Source organism: Dromiciops gliroides, chromosome 4 (assembly GCF_019393635.1).
Source record: "Dromiciops gliroides isolate mDroGli1 chromosome 4, mDroGli1.pri, whole genome shotgun sequence".
NCBI lineage: Eukaryota > Metazoa > Chordata > Mammalia > Microbiotheria > Microbiotheriidae > Dromiciops > Dromiciops gliroides.
Window position 1 is genome coordinate 417,631,756 of NC_057864.1, and position 26,208 is coordinate 417,657,963.

Below are 26,208 nucleotides of genomic sequence, written 5' to 3' on the forward strand. Positions count from 1 at the left end.
ATTGGAGGGGTTTTCCATTTTCTTCTCCAGCACATTTTATAGATGAAGGGTTAAGTGATTTGCCCAGGGTCCCAACAGCTAGCAAGTGTTTGAGGCCAGATTTAAACTCAGGAAAATGAGTCTTCCTAATTCCATGTTCCTGTGCTCTATCCACTAGGCCACCTGTTAGTGATATCTGAAAGGTCATAAAGAAAGCAGTAGGTATTCCAGGACTGGAGAAAGGTAACTGTTTTCCAGATTTAAAAAAAAAAAGGGAAGAGAAAAGAGTCTGCAAATTTTCCTGATCTAATAGTATAGTAACCCTCTAAAGTAAAAAGGAAATGAGGTTAGTTGAAGTTACTCTTAATGTGTATGTATACATATATAGAGAGACATATATACATCTCTCTAAATGTGTATGTGTATATACATACCAAGGTTATATGAATGTGTATATACATATATACATGTAGATATATCCATCCATTATATGTATATCTATATCTTACATAGTTCTTAGTAAAGCTTATGAATAAGTCTCTTGTTAAGGGCTAAAATTCTAGCTAGTCTAAAATATCTAATGAGTGGTCGCCAATAAATTATAAGCTTTAGCAAGAGTTAGGCTTTTAAGCACTTATTAAGGAGAATAAGAATTTGGTAAAGAGAGAGAGAAAGGCCTAGATTCCTATCTATTAAAGGGAGAGCACATTTCTAGCTCCCTTCTCCGCCAGAGTCCCCAGGAAAGAGCGTCAGAGCGAGCACCAGTCTCTTCCTTCCTCCTCCCACTAGCCCACGTCACTTCCTGACGCCAAAGAAAAGACTCCTGGTCTTGCCCTCAAAGACCTTCGCTTCATGGGCGGAACTCTTCTACAGTAAGTCTCCAGCAGGTGGCGTTATTCCAATCATTACACTCTCATGCTACTTGAGATGAAGATGGAGAGATGTGAGCTGGATCACAATACAATTAGGTGAAGTGAGAGCTAATGAACTGTTCACACCCAAAGAGGAGCCATTAATGAGTCAATGACAATTCGGAAGGGGGACTTCGACGGAGTATCTCAGGGATATCTGGGCCTGGGCCTACTGTTTAACATTGTTCTCAGTGATTTGGCCCCAGCTGTACATAGCATAATCATCAAATTTCAAGACGGCACAAGGATGGAAGGGAGAGCTAACACACTAGACAGGGTCATATTTCAGAAAGGTCTTGGCAGGCTTGCCTTTGGATCAATCTGAATAAGATGAAATATAATAGGCATGAATGTGAAGTCTTAAACTTGGGTTCAAAAAATCAACACAAGTAGGAGAGGTATGGCTAGAAAAAAGTTTGGTTCTTAAAAAAAATCTGGAGATTTTAGTAGGCTGTAAGATCAAGGTGAAGCAACAGTATAATATGGCAGCCAAGCAAGCTAATAGAATTTCAGATGATACTAAGAAAGACATGATATCTAGGACTGGTGAGTGAATGAGTCAGTCAGCAAGAATTTATTAAGCACCTACTATGTACTACAACCTATGCTAAGCACAGGGGATACAGAGAAAGGCAAAAAACAAAACCAAGAAAACAGTCCCTGCTCTTTAGGGACTCACGGTCTAATGGGAGGGACAACATGAAAACGTTTATGGACAAAGATGATGTAGATAGGGTAAATTGGAGATCATCCTCTGTACTCTGCCATGGTCAAAGCAAATTTAGAACACAGTATTCATTTTTCAGTGCCACATTTGAGAAGGGACACTGATGAACTGAAGAGTTCTCAGAGGAAGACAAATAGGTGCTGAAAAGTTTCAAGGTCATGTCATATGTGTCTCAATTGGAAGAACTGGGCATATTTAATCTGAAGAAGAGAAGACTTGGGGAAACATGCTATGCTTATTGAATTAAATTGAATAATAAATTGAATTTCCTCCATTAGGCATTGTGACCAGACATCTGAAGTGCCTGACACAAAGTACAAATTATGTCAGAACACTCAAGAAATAGTTTCTGTCTGTTTCAGGAAAGAAAAAAGAAAAAAGGTCAGATGAAAAAGCAAAGGTTCTGATTGGAGAGAAGCTATCCAATGCTTCCCAGGAGATGTTTGGTCAAAGGAAGTATTCATACAGATCATGCTGAAAGCCACTGTCACAGAATAATAGCCAATTGTCACCAGGATATCCTTATATCCATCAGTGGTTCAGTCAATAAGCAGGTATTACAAGTCCATGATGAGCAGAGCTGCGCATGCACTGGGCACTATTAACAGTACAAAGGAAGCACATGATGTGATTCCTGTCTGTGAATCTAATTATAATCTAAAATTGGTGACAAATCTAGTAAACAAATACAATGGTAATGACACAGTAATGTAGGATGGGCCTACATGTGATTTTGTAAAAATATTCTCTAGATCATAGCTGGAGAGGTGGAAGGCACCTTAGAAGTTGGTCAATAAGCATTTACAAAGCACCTACTATGTGCCAGGCACTGTGCTAATTCACACTGTGTGTGAATATAAAGAAAGACAAAAGACAGTCTCTGCTCTTGAGGAGATCACGGTATATTCTGAGGGAGACGACACACAAACAACCCTGTTCAGATGGGCTATGTACAGGAGAAATTGGAAATGACCAACAGAGGGAAGGCCCTGGAATGAAGGGGGATTGGGAAAGGCTTCCTGTAGAAGGTGGGATTTTAGCTGGGACTTGAGGGAGGCTGGGGAGAGCAAGAGGAAGAGCATTCAAGGGCTGGGGGAAAAGCAGAGAAAGTGCCCAAAGTCATCCCATGGAGTGTGTTATTGCAAGAGCAGCCAGGAGGCCAGTGTCGCTGGATCACAGAGGAGGTGCTGGGTGGGAGGGGGTGTAAGACTTACTGGAAAAGTGGGGGAAGGGGGCAACAAGTTACAGAGAGCTGTGCATGTCAGAGGGTTTTATATTGGATCCTGGGGGTGAGAGGAAGCCGCTTGAGTTTACTGAGTAAGGGGTTGTGGGTGACTTGGTAAGACCTATGCTTTAGGAAGGCCATCGAATCCAATCCTCTCATTTGACAGCTAAGAGGGGGTAGGAAATTTGCCCTGGGTCACACTGCCAGCAAGTGTCTGAGATGGGATTGGAACCTAGGCCTTCCTGAATTCAAGCCAATATCCTACGGACTACATCACACTCACTCTCGAGAGACATATAATGTTCATTGTCAAGACATTATATCCATATTCCATTGTGAAGTCATGGCTTCTTCATTACAACATTGGTGCTCCAGCCTATCATATATATTTCAATTCAATCCAACCCGCCAAGCATTTATTAAGGAGCTGTTGTGTGTCAGGCACTGTGCTAAGCAAAGACAAAGACAAAAACAAAAATGAAAAGAGCAATAAGCAACTTAAGAGAGGAGGTACAGGAAAGGAGGAGTGGGAGGCAGCATAGTGGGTGGAGTGCCTGACTCAGAACACTTGAGTTCAAATGCTGCTTTCAGGACTTGTTTAGCTGTATGACCCTAGGCAAGTACTAAACATTTTAGCCTCAGTTTTCTTATATATAAAACAGGGATTATATTGGCATTGACCGCAAAAGATTGTTCCATGAAAACAGTAAGACAATATTTGTAAAGTGGTTCACAAATGTTAAAAACCTATATAAATGTTACTTTTATTATGCTTATTATTGGAGTCAGACAGACTCCTGCACTGCTCCTCTACTTCTTCCTCATCTACCCCTCCAGCCAACTCTTGATCCAAAGCACTAATAGAAGGATCTGTCACATAGATAATTGACAACAATGTGTAATCCCTAAATGCCTCGGATTTGGTTTCATGGTACATTGCATGGTCTTTTCCCCCAGCAGATTTATCTTCCTGATTGAGGTTTGCTTAGGCTAACATTAAAATAGTTTACATTCCCTAAGTACATTCCAATTGGGTGGTGGTGGGAATATGCCCAGAGTGTGCTAGGTCGGGGAGAGAGGCTAGTCCCATAACAATACAACAAAGCCCAATCCCCTGGCTCTGATAATAAAAGAAGCAAGTATACAGGTTGACAAAAGGTTGGAACCCGTGCTAACTATGTCTCTATATTGACTGAGTCCACAGCAGGCAAAACCAGCTAGTGAACAAAAGTTCTATTTATTCCTCAATCATAAAGGGGGGGGGGGCAGGGGAGGTGAAAGTTGGTTAAAGTAAACTTTTATGCCTTGCTCACGGATATTTTCATATGAAAGTTTTGTTTGATCTTGGCTTCCTGGTATGAAATTCAAGATTTGTGTAATCTGAATATACTGTGAAATTTAAAAAATACTGTGAACTCCAGACAAGGTTTCGTATGTTCCAGGAACAACCTCTAAACTAAACAAAGAAAGCTACTTTTCAAATTCAAGGGTAATCAGAAGGGTAGGTAAGGAATTTTCTGTCTTTCCTTGTTTAAAGCACATGTGTGCATGCGGGGGAGGATGTGTGTGTGTGTGTGTCTATGTATGCATATATGTATTGAAAGAGTAGGGCGTGTTTAGCTTGGAAAAGAAAAGATTTACAAGAACATGATATGGTTATTGAATTAATAATGAAAGTGAATTACAGACAAATACACACACATGCATTAGTGATGTGTACATTTATTTTATACCTGCTTAAGACCTATTTATTGAAGATCTGACCACTCAACTCTTCCTTCATCAGTGACTCTAATTGGAGAGAGAACTTAATGAGGGGTGGGGAGGATGTCAGAAACTGATTGATATGCACAGGAGTAATCTAAGGGAGTACTCCCAGACTGCAGGTATTTCTGGATAGTCTTAAACCCTTTCTTCCCAGCCCAAGACACTGCAGCCTAATCAGTGGCTTACAGTATTTTTTTATTTCTTGGAGAGAAAGAATATGTGGGAAGACAGAGGGCATTGTGCGAGGCCTACACAGGGGCATGCTGGAGCCAGCTCTAACCTTTTGACAGCAGATTGTTCAACTTTTAGAGTAAGAAATCAGTAAATGCTACAAATCAGGGCACACATTTCTTGTTTTGCTCATTGTCTCAACTTAAGAGAGTCATGGAGAAAATGTGAATAATGCAGATTAAATGATTAAACTTAAAAGTGTGTCCTGTGTACATTTTTTTTCCTGGAGATCCAGTTATTAAACAATTATCAGCATGCCCCTGAGCATTCAGAGTCTCAAAAGCCCTTTGGTAGGGAGAGCATCAAGGGGATAAAATGTCTGAGATCCACAGAACAGCCACCTGAGGATGAAGCTTGTGTGTCTCCAGGCAGCCCCAGAGTTGGAGAATCTCAATTGAAAGGGGACTCAGTGTGGCAGCTAGGTGGCACAGTGGATAGAGCACCGGCCCTGGATTCAGGAGGACCTGAGTTCAAATCCGGCCTCAGACACTTGACACTTACTAGCTGTGTGACCCTGAGCAAGTCACTTAACCCTCATTGCCCCACAAAAAAACAAACAAACAAAAAGAAAGAAAGACCCTATAATGAAGTTGATGTTTGTCCTTCCTTCCTGAAGAGGCATGTGACATCAGGAAGTGATGTCATGACTTGCACTGAATCAGATTTAAGTGAGGGAGGGCTGTGCAAAGTCACCAGCCTCACTTTCTCCTCCAGAGCCATTTGAGTCCAGTAGCAAGATATATATCAGGATGACTGGAGATGGGTCCAGTTGTTTTAAGGTAGTTGGGAGTTAAGTGACTTTCCCAGGGTCACACAGCTAGTAAGTGTCTGAGGTGAGATTTGAACTCTGTTCCTCCCAACTTCAGGGTCAGCAGTCTATCTGCTGCACCATCTAGCTGTCCCATAATAAGGCCTATAATCCTTCCTCCAGCATTCTTCCTAAGTGGTTATCCAGCCTTCAGGCTTGAAGACCTACACCAGGAGGCCTCAGACACTTAGTATGTCTGATACCCTAGGCAATCAGCTTAACCTATGCCTGCCTCGGTTTCCTTATCTGTAAAATCAGAGCACCTAGACTACCTATGCAGGACTACCTACCTCCTGTATCTCTATTCTTACCCTCTTAGGGAGGCAGTACAATACAATAAAAATACATCATAATAATAATATGGCTAGCATTTATATAGCACTTTGAGGTTTGCAAAGCATTTTACATACCTCATTCATCCAATGATTATATAATGAAAAATTAATATAACTCAATGAAAAGAGCACTTGGTTCTGGGGTCGAAGGACCTGGATTCAAATCCTACCTCTGATGTGATATTTGTGACCTTAGGCAATTCACTTAATTTCCCTAGACCTCATGTAGAAAATGAGAGGGTTAGACTAGATGATCTCTGAGGTCCCTTACAACTTTAACTCTAGAGGCCCAATCCCTGGCTGGGAGCTCAAGCAGTCATTCATCCATGATCGAATCCTAACCCCTCTCCAGATATCCAAGTCCTTTTGGGGGGTGAAATAACCAAGCTAGACTTTCTTTTCTTTCTTTCTTTCTTTCTCTCTTTCTCTCTTTCTCTCTTTCTCTCTTTCTCCCTTCCTCCCTTCCTCCCCTCCCCTCCCCTCCCCTCCCCTCCCCTCCCCTCCCCTCCCCTCCCCTCCCCTCCCCTCCCCTCCCCTCCCCTCCCCTTCCCTCCCCTCCCCTTCCCTTCCCTCCCCTCCCCTCCCCTTCCCTTCCCTTCCCTTCCCTTCCCTCCCCTTCCCTTCCCTTCCCTTCCCTTCCCTTCCCTTCCCTTCCCTTCCCTTCCCTTCCCTTCCCTTCCCTTCCCTTCCCTTCCCTTCCCTTCCCTTCCCTTCCCTTCCCTTCCCTTCCTTCTTTCCTTATTAGTCAAAGTTAATGAGTTCATTGATTTTACTGAACTGTTTTTTCCCCTCTTTATTTTTTAATCTTTGGAACAAGGGATTGGTTCCGGGGGGGGGGGGTGAAAAGGAAGGTACACACACAAACACACAAAAATAGATATAATATATGTATATATAAAACATATAATATACATTCAGAAATGAAGATGATATAGAAACAAATTATACCAGTAAAAATTTTTTTGGTTTTGCTCCATGGGACCTTGATTAAGTACCTTCACCTCAGTTTTCTCATCCCTAAAAGGGAGGAGTTGTACTAGATGGCTTTGAAAGTTCCTTCCAGATCTCAGTCCTATAGGGACAGGAGACAGGGTCTTGACCAAATATGTTATTGGTACAGGGTGAGGGAACTCCTCCTACCAATGGAAACCATTACCATCTCTACCATTGAATTTCTTTGAGTTGTCCAGAACAGTGAAAGGTTAAGTGACTTGCCCAAGGTCATGCAGCCAGCATGTATCGGTATTACGATTTTAACCCAGGTCTTGCTGGTTCTGAGGCTAACTTTCTATCTGCTATGCTACACTATGTCCTATGATGCTGTAGTATCTACACTTCAACAAGATAGGGTGGAGGGAAGACTTATTTAACCCCAAGTTCCACAGTGGGATATCTCATAAACAAAATGTCAACAGGGCTTTAGTTTCTAGACTGAGAAGAGAACCTTTAGTTTGGCCTCAACCTGTGAGGATGTCAAAATGCTAACTCTACTGTTTAGACTTCTCTCCTGAACCCTGAATTATAGCAGGATGGTGACCAATTACTTTACGGCCAATGCTGGGGTAATTTGTGCACTAATATTGGTTTGAGTAGAGATGTTATTTAACATGTTCTCTATGCAATCTTCTAAAAGTCTATTTTGGCCCCTTTTCTTTTTATCAGATTAATATGTGTTGGGAAGGGAAAAGGTAGCAGGGTGGGTGGTAGGTGGGGAGGAATCCATAAAGAAGCCTCTTTCCCCACCACTTTTAGGAGGATGTCTTAAGTATCTTTAAAGGATGTACACATATGTGTGTGTGTTTAGTTGAGTCATTTCAGTCATGTCCACCTCTTTGTGACTCCATTTGGGCTTTTCTTGGTAAAGATACTGGAGTGGTTTGCCATTTTCTTTTCCATTTTACAGATAATGAACTAAGGCAAACTGGCTTAAATGACTTGGCCAGGGTCACACAAGTAGTAAGTAGTGTCCGAGGCCAGATTTGAATTCACAAAGGTGAATCTTCCTGACTTCAGGCCTGGCACTCTATCCACTGCTAGAACTATCTGCATGTGCATGCATGCATGAATATATGTATGTATATTCTACACACACACATATATGTCTTTTTAAAAGCTCCACAAGAATCCTGTAAAGTATGTTCTACAGATACAACCATTTCACAGGTAAAGAAACTGAGGCACTGAGTGTGAAGTAGTTTGCCCATTCTCATTAAGACAGAGAGTATCAGAAGCAGGACTGTGACCCAGGGCTACCTGACCATAAGTCCAGGATTCTGTCGATTGCTCTTGAAATACAGAACCCTATCTGCCTTGGTTCCTTTCTTTATGGAACAGTGCATGCCTTCCTTCCACGGTGAAAATGGATCCCTAAGTTGGAAGCCCCTGCTGCAGGCTGAGGGGATCTCTGGCATCTACTTTCCAGGGTGCTCCTGAATGTATGCACATGTTGGAGAGCTGCAAGGACTTGTTCCCTCTTACCTCCATGTACTGATGAAACAGACGAAAGGCGCGGTCTGTGAAGTTGAAGACAGTCCTCCAGCCAAAGTGGACCATGTCTTTAGGCTGGCCCTCCTGAGGCCCATTATAGAGAAAGCTGAGTATGGCTTCAACTGTGATTCCTTCCCCATCCAGCTGTCTGTTCACAAAGTTTTTCACTGTTGGATTCTCCAGAGTATCCTAAGTAAGGAACATGAAAAGTATGTTGGGCATTTCTATAGCCATCTTTTTGTCCTGGATCCTAGATTTAGATCTGGAAGGGACTTTAGAGGTCCTCTAATCTGATCCTCTCATTTTATACATGAGGAAACTGAGGCCAGAGAAATTAAGTGGCTTGCCCAGGGTCACACAGGTGCTAAGTATCGGAGGCAGAATTCAAACACAGGTCTTTCTGAATCCAAGTCTCATGCCTATTGCTCTGTCCCTCCTTATCTCTGCCTCCTGGCTCCCCTGGCTTCCTTCTAGTCTCATTTAATAGTAGAAGCCTTCCCTGCTGCTACTTAATTTAGTGCTCTCCCTCTGAGATCATCTCCAATTTATCTTGTTTGCTTGTTATCTTCTCCCATTCCATTGTGAGCTCCTTGACAGCAGGGACAATCTTTTGCCTTTCTTTGTATCTCTAGCACTTAGCACAGTGCCTGGCACATAGTAGGTGCTTAATAAAAATTTGTTGACTTGACTTGAATCTAATCTCTACATCATACTGTAAAGAATTAATTGTTATTTGAGGTTTTTATGCCTCGGTGTGCACTGGCCTGGGGCTCCACAAACCGCAGGGTACTCCACCCACTGGTTGTAGCCATTGCCATGGCGCTGGCACCTCACGTCATCACCACTTGCCGACACCTACATGGGCCTGGCAAAATTATGATTGGAAGCCTAGTGAGGGCAGTCACGTGACTTTCAGAGTGGCCAGACAATTGGTTGGGGGCTGTGTGGGGTTTCAGGACGGGGAGAAGTCACCATTCTAGCTGGAAGCTGGAAGGCGACAGGAGCCTGGCTGTGTATTCTCAGCTGATTCCTGGTCGGTGGTATTTTTTCAGGTTGTATAATTTCCCTTTCCCTGTTCTGTTTTGAGGGAGGCTGCTGGTCTCCTTCCTTGTCCCAATATTGCGGTGAGCCGCTTAGCTAACACTCCCCAATTAAAAATTGGTCCCCACAATACCATCATAGGAGCACATATTTAGAGATGGGGCGACACATGCTATATGTTTACCTTTATTTCAAAATTGGATGAACCCTTTCTTGTGAAATACAGAAGGAGACCCAATTTCATTCTCTCATCTACTCCCCTCCCAGTCCCAATCCACAAGAGCTTCTCATACTCGGATCATGGTGATCTGTGTGCTGTTGTCAAAGAAATGCCAGATCTGAGGCCCTACTTCTTCCCATGCCTTGAGAAACTTTCTAACACGATCCAGCTCTTCAAAAGTCGAGTTGGCCTGAGAAATAAAGACAGACAGACAGGGGAACAAGAATAGAGAAGGGAGAAAATACAAGTGCACATGAAACTGCTTCTGTGGTTTCCTAACATACCCGTTGGGGCAGTGACAACATTTGGGAAAGGTCTTTCACAGATGTCTTTTTCCTTTTCTACACTGACCTGAAGATTCCTTGGTCTGCTGAGATTTCTCACAACAGGCTACCAGTTCTCAGGATACCTGACTGGCAAAACTAATGCGTACTTGCTATCCTCAATGGTCTATGGGACATTGATGGTGTTACTGTCTGCCTGTGCTGCATGAAACCTGGTTTCATTCTGTTGGAGAGCTGGCTCCTCCCCCACTCTTCTCCAATACTGCTGCTTCCTCACCCAGCCAGGACACAGATAAACTGGCCGTGTGTACTAGCTAATAGTGGGAATGGCACGCACTTCCAACAGGGACAGAACACAAGTGCCTGGTCGGGAGACCTCATCACATCACAGAGATACTGAGGGGGGATCACACCAAGGAACAAGTGATAGGGAGAGGAAGAAGGAAACCCCAACAACCCACCAGTCCAAAATAAACATGAGGATCACTAGGGACAAGTAAAACAGAAGGAGGAAAATCCATATCCTCTTGAGGGGCCCAAGGCAATGAGACTTGAAGGGTGAGGAGAGAGGAGGCTTACATGCTTTAATATCCGACGAACAGCAGGGGAATCCGGAGTAAAGAGGATTTTCCCCATCAGCAAGGGCTTTGCTGCCCTCCAGGCTATTTTAGTTAGAGGGTTTGCTTCCATGTTCTGGATCAATGAATTGCAAAATGATGCTGCCCAGAGAGAGGAAGACAGGGTTAATGGAACCTTATCCCCTCTGCCCCAAAGCTGATCACCAAGCACCATCGTTATCATGCCCAAATCCCAGGCCCCATTCACTCAGAAATGAAGGATGGGACAAATAAACTAAACTAACAGGCTGGGCTCATACAATAACAAGTCCATCAGCTCAATCAAGGCCTTATCACTGGAAATGAAAGCTGGGGCTGCTGTATGAGACTGCTGGTGATTAGGTCAAGAGCCAAAGGGCATTATCCCCCCCACCCCCAAGAAAAGGAGGTGCAGAGCCCAACAGGCAGGGGCAATAGAAAGACACTGCCTGTTTAAGCCGCCATTGAGTTTTCCATCAGTTCTATGCCTGACTTCTGAGGTTCCCTGGGCTACCTTCCATCTATTCTCTCTGTATCTTGTTTGGACCTAGTTGTATGGACCAGGTTGTCTCCCCATTGGAATATAAGCCCCTCAAGGGCAAGAATGTTTCAGGGTGTTTTTTTAAAAATGTTTTATTATTTTTTTGCAGGGTAATGAGGGTTAAATGACTTGCCCAGGGTCACACAGCTAGTTAAGTGTCAAGTGGCTGAGGCTGGATTTGAACTCAGGTCCTCCTGAATCCAGGGCTAGTGCTCTATCCTTTGTGCCACCTAGATGTCCCTGGAGGTATTTTTTGCCTTTCTTCATAAACCCAGTATTTGGTACAATGTCTAGCACACACTAAGTGCTTCATAAGTATTGGTTGCCTCGGCTTGACTTGATGCTGTTGTCAGTGTCACAAAGCCAGCTTACAACTGGCACCTCCCCATCCGCCTTATTTCACTTTTTAGCTCATGTCAGTCATTTGCCCTCTTCTTACAAGAGCCAGGAAAGAAACAGTGAAGGGTGGGGGAAGTTCCCTGGCAGGGCCTTGGCATCTAGAAAGTGAGACAGGGCTGCACACATCTATCTCCCTTGCACTGTGCTTGTCAAAGCCCCTCAGTCATGTTGACTTGCCAGGGCCCTTCTAACCTAAGCTTTGCTTGAAATTCTGGCCTGCCTCCCAATTCACCTTTTCTCCAATGTTTTCCTCTGGAACTTCACTCTAGTTCAGTTAGATCAGTGGCAAACATCCCCTCTGTTTTTTCCAGCCAAGGCTTGGCTCCATCAATGGCTCATACCCAAATTACTTTAAAACTGCTGTCCTTTCATCAGTGGGAAAATAGAGGCCCCTCTTTCTAGCCCCCACTGGCCCCCCCAAAGGTGAAGCCATTTGCCCAAGGTCACTCAAGGAAATCCATATGTTAAAGCCAACACAGGATTCCTAACCAACCTGACCACCATGGTAGAGGAGGAGTAAGCCAGGGACTTAAAAGAAAACTTACTTGTTCTCTTATCATAAGAATAGACAGGATCTTTTCTGGAAGGATCTATGCCTAGGAAGGCTTTGTAGTTGTTGTCTTCATACCAGTTATAGGAAAACACTCTGGAGCCACCCCCCTCTGGGTAACCACACAGGAGCTCAGAGAGAATCCTCATCAACTGGCTAAATGACTCTGGCCCTCCATTCTGCAGGAGGGGTCCTGTTACCCACAGCAGGTCCTGGACACTCGGCCGACGGGCTAGCTGGGGAAACACAGAGGCCCCAGGTTAATAAGAATAATCGCTGACATTTACCAAGCATTTTAATAACTTTTATACTATTATCAGGTAATATTTAACTGCTTATCATCATTATAACATGTATGAAGATTTCATATGGTACATTTAAAACCTAGCAATGACTATATCAGTATCACCAACTGAACTTGCTTAGCAACTATAAACATTTTAATTATTCAAGTATCACCACAATTGTTGAGTTACTCCCTCTATATAGGAAGGAAGGAAGCAAGTATTTAATAAGTGGCTACTATTTGCTAGGCTCTTTAAAAATATTTTCCATTTGATCCTGGGAGTTATTATCCCCATTTTACAGGTGAGGAAACTAAGGCAGACATAGGCTAAGTGACTTACCCAGGGTCACACAGTAAGGCCAGAGGTAGGAACCAAACCCACATTTCTCCTGACTCTTAAGCCCACTGTTCCTTCCTGTATAAGAGCACCATAGATCTGAAGCTGGAAAGGGTCTTACAAACCATCTAGTCCAATATACTCATTACACAGATGAGGAAACTGAGCCTGAGGAAGTTAAGCAACCTTCCCAGGACCATAGAGAATGGATTTGAACCTGGGTCTCTGGACTCCAGATCCCAGGTTCCTTCCCATCAGTTACACCAAGTGAGTCATTTATGTCATGCTGCTTCATTAGCAAGCTGAGCCAGAAAGCCTTGGCTTTGAGCAGGACCTCCAGGGCCACATGTCTGAGAGAGAATAGTTATGGAGGCAAACAAGCCTTAATGCAGCTGCAAAAATAAAGACAGACTGATGTGGCCAGAGGAATCTGGGTGGCGGGGGTGGGGAGGGGAAAAATCCAGCAGTGGGCATAGAGAATTTTAATTTCAACTCCCCTCGTTTGTCTTTCCTGGAAATGTGGCTGGTGGGGGTGGGAGAGCTGGAGGCTGATGGGGGCTCCTGGCTTTTCAGTACAGGCAGGGACTCTTCTCTAGCAAGGAGAGCCATAGAAGGAAGGTGGATTGCTTAGAAACGCTTAGTACAGACTAGCCCAGGGAACCTCAGCACAAATCTCTCAGGCTGGACGGAGCCAAATTCAGTCAGATCACTGGAAAATTCCCTCCTTGCACCACAAGAACCAATCTCACAGCTCTGCATTGTGGTCTTTTTCCTTTTTCTGTTTTGTTTTGCTGTGGTATTTTCCAGTAAATGAAGAAATGAACTGGAGGGAGAAAACTCTCCTTTCTCTGAGAGTCCAGGATTAAATTCAGCACAAGGCCCACAGAAAATTGGTTGTTTCCTCCCCGCCCCCTTCTTGGTCTCTCCTCTTTCCCCCTCCCTTCTTCTCTCCTCTCCTCTTTCCCTCCCTCTCCCTCTCTTCTTCTCTTTCCTTCCCTCTCTCTCTTTTCTCCTCTCTCCTCTCTCCCCTTCTCTTTCAGGAGTACAATAAGCTTCCATGATCAGAAGAAGAGAGATTTACCATACTAAGAACAATGTCTAGGGCTTATTGAAGAGGCTCTGTGATTCCTATTTGCTTAGCCTTTAGGGAAGGAGCAGGGGAAAGCCACTCTTCTTGCAAACATACCTCCCAACGTGTCCTAAAAAGCATTTGGGGTTTGAAAACCACCACTGGAATTCAGTGGGGGTGAGTCTGCAATCAATCCTTCCACAGATATTCAGGGAGGTTTACTTGTCATCCCCTTCTCTGACCTCATGCCAACACTTGCCTCTGTAAACTGACAAGTGTCCCAGAGAATCAGAGCAGTGAGTCAAGCCTGTAAAGTTAGTCTGCACTTCCCTAAAGCAAAGATGTAGAGTTGTTTCTACCACTGTGAATCTTGGAATGCCTCTGGGAGGGATTATTATCATGACCATTATTGCGTTTTGCTCATTTGGCCAAAACCATACAGGATGGGCAACAGGAATGGAATGCAGTTTCCCTTCCTCAAGAGATTGCCTGTGATCGAGGAGAACATCAATCTGCTGGAATATTGGGGTCGTGCCCATGACCAACAGAAGGGAAGAGATGGTGTGCTTATCAAATGTACAGATATTGCAAAGCTGGCATGGGGAGCTAAGAGATGATATTCAGAGTCAAAAAGATCTTTCTAGGTTCCAGCACAGGGTCAAACTGAATTAGATGAAATCTAACAGAGGTTAATGGTGAGTCTGCACTTGGGTTGGGAAAACCTGACATCATAAGTACAAGCTGGGGAAGGAAGGGATGGGTAGATGTACAAAAGTTCTGGGGGTTCTAGAGGACTGCAAATTCAATATGAGTCACCAGAGCAATACAGCCATCAAGATACGGAGTGCAGGGAAAAGGTTCATCAAGAAAGGCTTAGGTTCCAGGAATCATCCCATGTATTCTGCCCTGAGCAGACCACCTGTGGAGGATCATGTTCCCTTTCAGGTGACAAGAAGACTTGGCAGGATTGCATGTAAATACTTGTCATGGGGTGCAGAGCACCCCAGAAGTTCTCTGGGGCACACCAAGGAAGCTTCTCCTTGAGAAACTAAACCAGAGGACAGATAACGCCTAGAGAGATGAGCTGAACCAAATCGGACTGAGCTAGCTGCGGATTCCTACCCTTCATTCTGGTCTCCCTTACCCTGGGGAGATAAGTTTGGGTATGGCTGCGGCCTTTGTGTTCCGAAGAGGGATCTGTAGCCACCCCTCACCCAATTCCTTTAGTCACTACCAGTGGGGGATGGTCCTCCACTCCTCACCCAATTCCCCCAGCTACCACCAGTGGGGGATGGTCCTCTCTCACTAAAGGAACTTTTCACGGGCAGATGGTCCACCCCCATCAGTCCTCTATAAAAGTACCTTCCAGTCTCCTGTTCGAGGAGATTTGGTACCTCTGAGCCATGTGCTTTATGCCAAATCTCCCCATGAAAAGTCCAAGGATTTCTTTCATGGTTTCCCTCCCCCCACCCTTCCCTTCTCTTGCTCCTAAATAAACTGTCACCTTATTCTAACTAAGTTTTGTGTGCAAGAGGGTGTAATTCTTTAAAGAGGAATTCCTAAGAACCCCAACTCCTACCCCAACCCGTACCCCATTTTCCCACCATATCATACTGAAAGGGTTGTCACTAGGGAAGATACATTAGACTTCTGCTGGGTCCCTGAAGGCATCACTAGGACAAATGGGTGGGGGGTTGCAAAGAAATAAATTTAGGCTTTTCCTAAGAAAAATTTTCCTAAGAGTTTATTGTTGTCTAGTCGGGTCTGACACTTCATCACCCCATGAACCATAATGTACATGAGGTTTCCTGGCAGAGATTCTGGAGTGGTTTGCCATTTCCTTCTCCAGTGGATTAAGGCAAACAGAGATTAAGTGACTTGCCCAGGGTCACACAGTTAGTAAGTATCTGATCCAGAATTTGAACTCAGATCTTCTTGACTCCAGGCCCAGTATTCTATTCATTGAGTCATGTAGCTGCCCCTAGCTAACACTTCCTTCTTTCCAAAAGGAGAACAGGCTCATAGTGATAGGCTCCTAATTAGAGATCTGGAAGGGAAATCAGAAGCCATCTAGACAAATCCCCATATTTGACAGATGAGACTGAAGCCCAGAGCAGCTAAGTGAAGTATTCAAGTGCTCACATATATTAAATCTTCAAGAAAAGGTTAGCTAAGCATGGTTCAGGCACAGGTTGGACCAGGTGACCCCTGAGCTTTCTTGGGATTATGCAGATCCTTGCCTCATCCAAGGTCAAATAGTCATCAGCATTGGTTAATGTGTATTGGGTATTCTGCATGGACTCATTTCACATAGATCTGTCTTCTATTCTCAAGCACATATAAGCAACCCCCTGATAACCATATAAGGAAATAGAAAGGTTGATAGGCCTTAAATTCCTTTATTTCCTATCAGCTCCACCCTTCTTATGCTGATAGGCACCAATTCAGAGTTCTTGAATACTGATAAAGCAAAGAATGTTAAGCCAAAATACTCCCTAGAGCTGGTGATGGCTTAGATGCAATGTGTGCTCAGTCTCCACATCCCACCTGCATAGAGTTGCGTCTGGCCTCTCCTCATTTGGCCCATGGAAGAATGACCTGGCTAAATTTGAAGTTGATTATACAGAGGTAAAGTCCAGTCGGGAGTGTTTCTGGTCTTCTTGGGAGAGCTCAACCTTATATAATCAGGGCTGAGAAGGCTGGGAGATGGGAGGGAATGGGGAAAGGACTAAAGGTTAGCTAGCTTGCCTGGCATATTTTTAAAAAATAAAATTTCAGAGCCAATTGGCCCACATATAGCCCCTCAACTTAACAGTCTGGGTGAGAGAAGAAACCAGTCTTCAAAAAACAAAAACAAAAAACAATACTGAAGGATGACAGAAAAATTAGCAGGCTAATTTATAGCAGGCTGGAACAATACCTTATTCACCAACTGGAGAGGCCTGGATTCAGGTCATAGGGCCACTGATCCCTTGTACCACACTCGAAAGCCACAGGGTTCTGGTGGCCTTGCTCAATGTATAAAATGCAAGAGATTCAGAAAATTAAAGAGAGCTAAAAAAGACTCTGAGACTATTAGATGGGGCCATCAATTGTCACACTACAAATTGGGAGGCCAGGGAAGTCATGTTTCTCCCAGGGATCAACTGCTTCATGGACTAAGTGTGGGAAAATTTAGGAAAGCCATAATGAAGTTTCCTTTGTCTGTATTATGATTACCACCATCAGACCACTTACCTCTTGCACTCTTGGAGATATATTAGATAAAGCTGTTCCCCAGGATCTCAGACTGATACCTTGAGAGCTGCCATCTAAGAGTGTGGGAAGCTATAAGTGATAAGAAGAAAAAGGGGGAAAAAGTTCAGTTGTACACGTGTGAGAGTGCACATACACACACACACGAAGACACACACAGACACAGACACAGACACAGACATACATATACCCATATGGTCATTCTAATACTTCCTCCTGGCTTTTTGATAACAGAGACTATTTCTATGAGAGTGCAGAAACACAGCTCTGTCTCTCAAATCTAATTGAGGAAATCAAAGGATATTATTCTAGGTCACCCCACTGAGCAAGTCAATCACAAATAGTTTCATGGTGACATTAAATACACCAAAGTTATCCTGACTGCTGGTTTAGAGGCACTAAGCAAGACTCCTGGAGGAAGACAAACAGAGAGCAGCTGTGTGAGTGAGAGGAAGAATGTGAGTGGAGAGTTGCCAATGTGGTCACCTCAGTGGCTCTCTCCATCCTCCCTGACTTCCCCACAGATTGTTCCCATCTTTTCTTCCATTGTGCTCTCCGCATTCAGGTCGACCCCTCTTCCTCTGTTCCACACAGCTCTCTTTTGTCCAGGGAGTTCTGCAGTTACACGATCTGTCTGAGCTGCTGCCACTGGTGATTATCAAGGGGAAGAAGCACTCCTACAGATTCTCCAAATGCCAGCAATGCCCCCTTGGGCCCTGAGTGCCACAGTGCCCAACAGTGCAAGCCTTCTCCACTTCAGTGGTTCCATGAGCTGCCTGTCCTGACTCCAGGAACCTCCAGGTATTCTCAGGAAACCCAAGTTCCAAACCTGAGTGAACAAACTCAGTCTCCCAAATGTCATGAGTATGACCAATAAAATTCCCTACCTCATGTGGACCTTTCAGGAGATTTGATGAAAGCTGAACTCCAGTCTTTGAGGGGACTACATATAAAAACTATAATAGGACTTGTTGTCAATTCATTTTGGCCTGCTTATATTTGTGGGGTCTTAAAATAAATATTTATTAACATTCTTTGCTTTTACATTACCCACATTTCCCTCTCCTCCCTATCATAGAAAGATCCCATGTAACAATAAGGAAAAAAAAAGAGGGAACCCCCCAACAATTGAGTAAAAAACCAAAATCAAAAAACTCTAATATCATACAGAGTAGTCCACACCCATAGATCCCCACCTCAGCAAAAAAAAAAAAGTGGAGGCAGTGCCTTTTGGGGCAGCTCCAGTATTTTTGTCAAGAAAACCCCAAATGAGGTCACAAAGAGTTGGATACAACTGAAAGGACTGAACAGCAGATTGCAAAAGTTATTTTTTCTCTCTCATACAATGATGGAGAAAGGTTGTGAACAGCATTTTCTTTGGGGGTTTGGGGAAAAGTCTGGTATTTTTTCCATCTAAGACCACATTACTAGGCCATTACGTTTTCTGTTTACCTCTCAGGTCAGTCCTGACAATTGGTCCTGAAAGATCTCCCTTCTATACATTTTGTAAATATTTCTAACTTCTGTCAGATAAGTAGAAAAGAATGCCCTTGAATCCTTCTTTTTACTTTGTGGTCAGGGAAGGCTGGAACAAATAAGCAGTGTCACCAATAAATTTTTGGTACTCATTTATGGGGCTGCCTTAAAGGTCAAAGATATATACATTATCTAACCATTCTGGAGCAATTTGGAATTACGCCCAAAGGGCGATAAAACTGTGCATATCCTTTGACCCAGCAAGACCACTAGTAGGTCTGTATCCCAAAGAGATCATAAAAAAGGGAAAAGGACCCACATGTACAAAAATATTTCTAGCAGCTCTTTTGGTGGTGGCAAAGAATTATTGAGATGTCCTCCAATTGGGGAATAGATGAACAAGTTGTGATATATGAATGTAATGGAATACAATTTTGCTATGAGAAATGATGAGCATGTAGATTTCAGAAAAACCTGGAAAGACTTACATGAATAGAACTTAGATGAACATGAGCAGAACCAGGAGAACATTATACACAGTAACAACAACATTGTGGGTTGATCAACTGTGATAGATTTAGCTCTTCTCCGCAATACAAAGATCCAAGACAATTCAAAAAGACTAATAACGGCAAATGCTCTCTATATGCAGAAAAAGAACTATGGAGTCTGAATGCAGATTGAAGCATACTATTTTCACTGTTTTGTTGGGTTTTTTGTTTCTTCTTTCTTGTAGTTGGGTTTTTTTTTGTTGTTGTTGTGATTCTTCTCTTACAACATGACTAATGTGGAAATATGTTTATCATGATTGTACTGTATAACCTATATCAGATTGCTTGCTAACTTTGGGAGGGAGGAGGGAAGAGAGGGAGGCCCCCAAATTTGGAACTCAAAAATCTTACAAAAATGAATGTTAAAAAATTTCTTTACATATAATTGGGGAAAAATACTATTAAGTGGGGAAATAAAATATACACACATCACTCTCCAACAAAGGGATGCCCCGAGTGATAATTCTTGTTTCAATATAAAATTGAGGGGTGGCTAGGTGGCGCAGTGGATAAAGCACTGGCTTTGGATTCAGGAGGACCTGAGTTCAAATCCAGCCTCAGACACTTGACACTTACTAGCTGTGTGACCTTGGGCAAGTCACTTAACCCTCATTGCCATACAAAAAAACCCCAAACCAAAACAATATAAAATTGATTTGCATCTCCTTTCTCAAAGTCTTGTTAGGAAATCTTAAGTAAGAGAGAAGCAGATTTGTCCTGAGGGTGCTCAATGTCTCTGAAAAACATTACAATCCATTTCATAACAGTAAATGCTCATTGTGTGTGTTTCAGTCATTTTTCAGTCATATCTGATTCTTGCTGATGCCACTTGAGGTCTTCTTGGCAAAGATCCTGGAATGGTTTGCCATTTCCTTCTCCAGCTCATTTTACAGATGAGGAAACTGAGGTAAACAGGGTTAAGTGACTTGCCCAGGGTCACATAGCTGGTAGCAAGGCCAGATCTGAACTCAGCAAGATGAGTCTTCCTGACTCCAGATCCAGCACTCTGTCCATTGTGCTACCTAGCTACCCCATAAATGTTCATATACTCAGGTTTCTGTTGGTGTGTGTTCATCATAACTAGTCCATCCCAGGCCCATCAGGTTGTCATGTTCTCTGGCCATGTTCATGCCTTACTACTGTGATCTCTAGCTTCTACCTCTCCAACCACCCTGGACCCTGGGCCTTCTGGACATCTGTCCCCAGCCCCCTGCTGCTTTCCACCTCTACCCTGGGGAGCAGGATGCAAATCCATGCCACCATTCCTGGGAAGCCCATGTCAATCAGTGGCCCTATGGCTTCCCTGGCCATCCCTTCTTTGATATCCCTGACAACAACACACTTCTCTGGCCACCCGTCCCCTGTCTGTGGTGTCTTCTCCTTTTAGAATATAAGCTCTTTAAGAGTTGGGACAATCTTGTTTTTTGTATTTTTTATGCCTACTGTGGTAAAATTATTAGAATTTGGCTGACTCATATGGGAAGGGCCACCCCTGGCCCGCCCTGAAGTTACATATGCTACTGAGGTCGGAAGGAGAAGCCTCTCTCCATAGGCAGTTTTTGAAGGACCTCCCCTTTTGGGGAAGAAAATTGGACGCTTGCTGAGGGGAGGCTGAGTCTCTTCTGGAGCTCGAGCTCTTCTTCCTTTTTCCTCCTTGGCAGTGGTGGGAGCAGCAGCAGCAGTCGAGTCATTCAAGCCTGGTTGTAAGCTGTGCTTTCCACTGAAGCTACAAGCTCTAGGTGGTGAGTTACTCTGCTCTTTTGAATAGACTTAGGCTAGAGCCAGGAGGATTATCCATGTTTCTTCTCCCCTATTTCCTTGTCTTTGGTTTTAATTCATTTCACCTTTGCTGTTTATTTTATTCCCAATTAACAAAATCTGATCCATTTGTGGAAAAGAGGCTGCAAGGATCCTTTATTATTGACCTGGGAGAATTATCTAAAAAGGCAGTTCGGAGGGGAGTGAGCTTTGAACCTAGAGGTCCCTCATTATTTCCAGGACCCCAATATTTCAGCGAGCCACCCAATTAACTCTCCATATATTAAATTTGGCCCTTACACTACAATGCTTGGCAGAGTACCTGGCACACAGTAAGTATTGAACAAATGCTTTTTCATCCATCCACCCATCCATCCATCCTTCTATCTATACATACCTACATATATACATATATACATTTATAGAGCTTTTTACCCTTAGAAGGCAGTGGTCATATATTTGACCTTCACAGCAAGCAACCTTGTGAGGCAGGGAAAGCCATTTTACATCTGAGGAAACTGAGGCTTGGAGAGGTGAAGAGAGACACCCACACAGCCAGTTCAATGGCAGAGACATGGAGCTCAAGCTCAGGTTTCCTGACCCCTACTCCAGTGCTCTTTTCATAAGATCCTCCTGCCTCATTCATTTCATTAAAATCAAGTCACTTGCTTGCCCAAGGAGTTCAAAACAAGAATTCTTGATCCTCTGTTCTCCTTTCTCTGATTTTATCAGCCTCACATAATTTCACAGGTCTCCATGCTTAGCCACCTCTGTGTTCATTAATCACAATGGATTCTTCACCTGGGGTCCATGAACTTTAACAGTATTTCAATATACTTGGTTTCTTTTGTAATTCTTTCTATTTTGTTTTATGGATTTAAAAACATCATTCTGATCAAGGATACATAGATTTTACCAGCGTTTTCCAGGGGTCCCTAACACAAAACCATTTAAGAATCCATGGACTGAATAGTAGCACCTCATATGAAATATTGTCACAGAAATCTTTTTAGCGTTTTCTAAAATTAAAAAAAATAATAAATCTCTGTATATGAAGTTTATCCACCCTATTCACCAGTCTCTTTGCAGGGATTCTTCCTTCTTTCCTTTCATCCTCTTTTTTCTTCCATTTTTCCTTTTTTCTTTCTTCCTTCCTCCCTTCCTTCCTTCCTTCCTTCCTTCCTTCCTTCCTTTCTTTCTTTTTCTTTCTTTCCTCCCTCCCTCCTTTCCTTCCTTTTTCTTTCTTTCTTCCCTCTTTGCTTTCTTTCCTTCCTCCCTTCTTCCCTCTCTTCCTTCCTTCCTTGCTTCCTCCTTTATTTCCTTTTTCTTTCATCTTCCTTCCTTCTTTCCTTTCTTTTTCTTCCTTCCTTCCTTTTTTCTTTCTTTCCTTTCCAATATGTAGCACAGTACTTGGTACAGAATACTTACTTAATAGAAATGTTTGTTAATTGATTTGTTAATTGCCTTGTTTTTTAAAGGGTTTTTTCAGAGTTCATTATGTGATCTGCTATATCCTAGTATACTCCATTTACAAAATCACTTCTGTTTCTCCCATCAGTGATTGGACCCCCAATCCTTTCCAACATGCTCCTGCCCTCCAGTCCCTGGACTTTCTCAGGTGAATATATCTTAATACATTTTACTATTCCACCCCTTTTCCTATCCCTGTCCCCTGCCTCTTCCACTAAATTCCATTCAATTCAATATTTATTCAACACCTACTATGTCCCAGGCATGTGACCTTGTGCAAGTCACAACTTCTCTGGGCTTCAGTTTATTCATCTGTAAAATGAAAGTGTGGGCTTAGATGACCATCAGGATCATTTCACATTCAAATCTACAGTCCTATGATGATACCATGAGTAAGCACGATGCTTAGCCCCATAAGGCAATCAATTCCCTTTAGTGGGATCCTGAGCACGTTTCTTACCAGGAGCTTAAGAAAATCTGTCTGGGGTTGGTGAAGACCAAATGTAACCTGAGGAAGGCCATATGGTAAAGGGAAAACTACACTGGATTGGATTTGAAGACAGAGACCTGAGGCAGAAGCCTGTCTCTGCCACCTCAGCAAGTCATTCCCCTCTCTGGGCCTCAGTATCCTCATTTGTAAAATGAATAGGATCGATTTGATGACCTCCAAAGCTCATTCTGCCTCTGACAGGGCAGGGGCAACTCAATCAGCCTGGAAAAACATATCATGGAATGATCCATCTTCTGCACTTTGAATGCTTTCCTGTGAGCCAAGACTGCTGACTCATGGGTAAATGAGACTGATAGGATTCTCAGACATCCTCCAGCCCAAGGAAGGCATCCATGCCCCATAAGGAAAAAGGCTATGAAAATAGGCCTCAGGAAGTGTATGCATTTTTACCATTTTCCTATTATTGTTCATCTTCTGTGAGAAATGCTCAGGTCTCTGTCTAACCCCAGACAATGTGTGTGCTTACAGGCAGGCTGGCTCCAGGCTGAGCCTGGAGCATCTATTTAAGCTCTCAGCAGACAAGTTCTTTGAATGTGTATGGCAGGTATTTGGGGTTGTTTTTCTGAAAACAGGCTACTAGTGAATACACATTGCTATAGCAATGTAAGGTTTACACATCACTATTCCTGCAACTACACTATTCCTACAAAGACAGGTATCCCATTTGGTGGGGAAGGGGTTCAGATATGAGATTTCAGTAGTTTGGGGAAGTCCTCCTCTGGAAGCTTACCTCCACAGATACAGTCCAAGGGTCTGTAACTGTGAGAATATCATTATCAGGGGTCTCTTGCTGAGTGAGTATATGACCAACCTCAACTAATCACCTTGAAGCAGTGTGGAAGGCAGTTGGTTTTGTCAGTTGGTGGTTGGAACTTCCTGGTGTTAGCAGCTGAACCAGTATAGTTAGGTTTTCCTATTCTTTCAGAGATACTTGTTCTCTCTTTGTTAACCTTTAATATATTTTAATAAATGTTTAATAAACTGTTAAACTGTTGTCCTAGTTAGCTTTCCACACACACACACACACACACACACTGGGGACAGGTAGGGTGACCACACACATTTAGTTGTACGCATCACAGTTTTGGGGAGTCAGCCAGGAGAGCTGAACCCCTCAATCTTCTGATCTTCATGGTGGATAAGAAATTTTCTCCTATTCCCATATGTCTGTCCCTTTAAGTTTTCGATTGGTTGGTCCATTTGAATTTGAATATTCTATTCCTATTGTTATTTTTATTTTTACCTTTTTTTGTTTTGTGGTAAAGAAAGTTAGAATGCCAAATAGCCCAACTTCTATTTCCTCTAAAGAAAATTCACCTTTGGAGGAGACAGAAAAGCCCCAAATTCTTCCCCTTCAAGAGATACTCACCCATGATCGAAAGGGTACTGTAGTAAAGCTCAGACAATATATACCTTTTGGGCCCAAAGACTTGAGTTCATGGAAATGAAATATTCCTAAATTTGATGAGGATCCCACAACAGTTATCAGCCAATTTAGGGCAATTTTCAGAGGATATCAGCTCACTTGAGGTGATGTTACTGATCTCATGGAAATGATATTATCCCCAGGGGAAAGAGCTGATATAATAGCTGCAGCAAACTCCTTAGAAACATCAGGAAAAGTTACTATTCAATGGCCTTTAGAAGACCCTGACTGGGATCCCAGTATCCCTGAGCATTTTGATGAGTTGCAGGAAGCAAGGGAAACATTGTTGAAGGCAATAGAATCCTGTGTTAGCAAAACTGATAACCGAAAAAAAAATTATAGATACAGTTCAGGAACCTAATGAAAGACCTAATAGATTCTATGATAGATTGTGTAAGAGTACCAAACAATACATCGGATTGGACCCATTAGATTCTAGAGATGCCCACTTTATCTCTGGCCATTTTGTGCATCAATCCTTGCCAGAAATATGGAAATTTTTTTTTTTTTTTTTTTTTAGTGAGGCAATTGGGGTTAAGTGACTTGCCCAAGGTCACACAGCTAGTGTTAAGTGTCTGAGGCCGGATTTGAACTCAGGTACTCCTGAATCCAGGGCCAGTGCTCTATCCACTGTGTCACTTAGCTGCCCTCGTTATTACTTTTATTTATTTTTTATTTTATTTTTTTTGCGGGGCAATGGGGGTTAAGTGACTTGCCCAGGGTCACACAGCTAGTAAGTGTCAAGTGTCTGAAGCCGGCTTTGAACTCAGGTACTCCTGACTCCAGGGCCAGTGTATCCACTGCACCACCTAGATGCCCCAATATGGAAATATTTTGAAAGGCAGTGTCCAGCTTGGAATGCTCTGAGTACCGACCGAATTAAAAGAATAGCAACATATATTTATGAAGGAAATGAGAGGGAAGAAAGGAACCAACAGGACATTTAGCTCCATTACAGGAAACCATGAGGAATCAAGGTCAGGCAGTTGAGAATCACTATCAACCCCCTGGATTTTGCTATTCCTGCAATAGACTGGGACACAGAATGCAGTACTGTAGAATTAGGCAAAGGGAACTTAAGACAGATGATGACTGATGAATTGAGAAACCCCTTCAGGGGGCAGAATCAAAACAGTTACATTTCAGAGAGAAACAGAGGACTGATGGTGTAGGGGAGGGGAAAGGATGGTGGAATCTGAAGACTTTACCTTTCCAGACCCCGAGATCTTTAGCCCTCTTGTGCCAATCTATTCATCTCCCCAGAATAATGAACCCCATGTAACCCTTAAGGTTGGGGACACTTACCTATGATTGTTTATTAGATATAGGAGCCTCAAGATCAGTCCTGGTGAGCAAACCTGATCCTGAATGTACATCTATTGGATCTCTAAATGTAGTTGGGGTCTCAGGGAAAACTCAAACAGTTGTAAAATTAACTCCTTGCATGGTATCTATGGGCCCATTAACAGTAGAACATTCATTTCTAATCATGCCCGACTCTCCTGCAAATCTATTAGGTTGCAACCTTCTTTGTAAACTTACAGCAACCATATTCTGTTCTCCAGATGGTGGCATCTCCCTAGAATTGCCAGAGGACACTGTCCACTTGCTACCAATTTTGATCTCAGACACTCAGGAAACAGTGAGGGATACATTTGAAATCCCTTCTGATATTCCTGAGTCCCTGTGGGCTTCTTCCTATTTCCTTAAATCTGCTGTATCTGTTACCATTAAGAACAAATGCAGCCCACCACCATCCATTCCACAATATCCCTTATCTAGGGAAGGCATTGAGGGAATTGCACCTATAATTGAGGCTTTGACAAACCAAGGTATCATTATCCCATGCCATCATTCCCTGTGTAATATTCCTATTTTGCCAGTTAAGAAGCCCAAGCCTGGGCCTGATGGCAAACCTATTTATAGTTTTGTACAAGATCTGTGAGCAATTAACTCTTATGTTATACC

General features: G+C 43.1%; 1 protein-coding gene across 1 annotated transcript in view; it reads right to left on the reverse strand.

The window, feature by feature from the left end:
* Window positions 1-26,208, reverse strand: part of ABCA4 (ATP binding cassette subfamily A member 4) — a 176,384-nt gene that overhangs the window by 110,415 nt on the left and 39,761 nt on the right. Inside the window, exons 7-11 of the mRNA XM_043962651.1 lie at window positions 17,031-17,120; window positions 12,097-12,337; window positions 10,595-10,734; window positions 9,805-9,921; window positions 8,462-8,659 (exon numbers count right to left, since the gene is read on the reverse strand). Of these exons, the coding sequence (XP_043818586.1) occupies window positions 8,462-8,659; window positions 9,805-9,921; window positions 10,595-10,734; window positions 12,097-12,337; window positions 17,031-17,120 (786 nt within the window). The remainder of the gene's footprint in view (window positions 1-8,461; window positions 8,660-9,804; window positions 9,922-10,594; window positions 10,735-12,096; window positions 12,338-17,030; window positions 17,121-26,208) is intronic.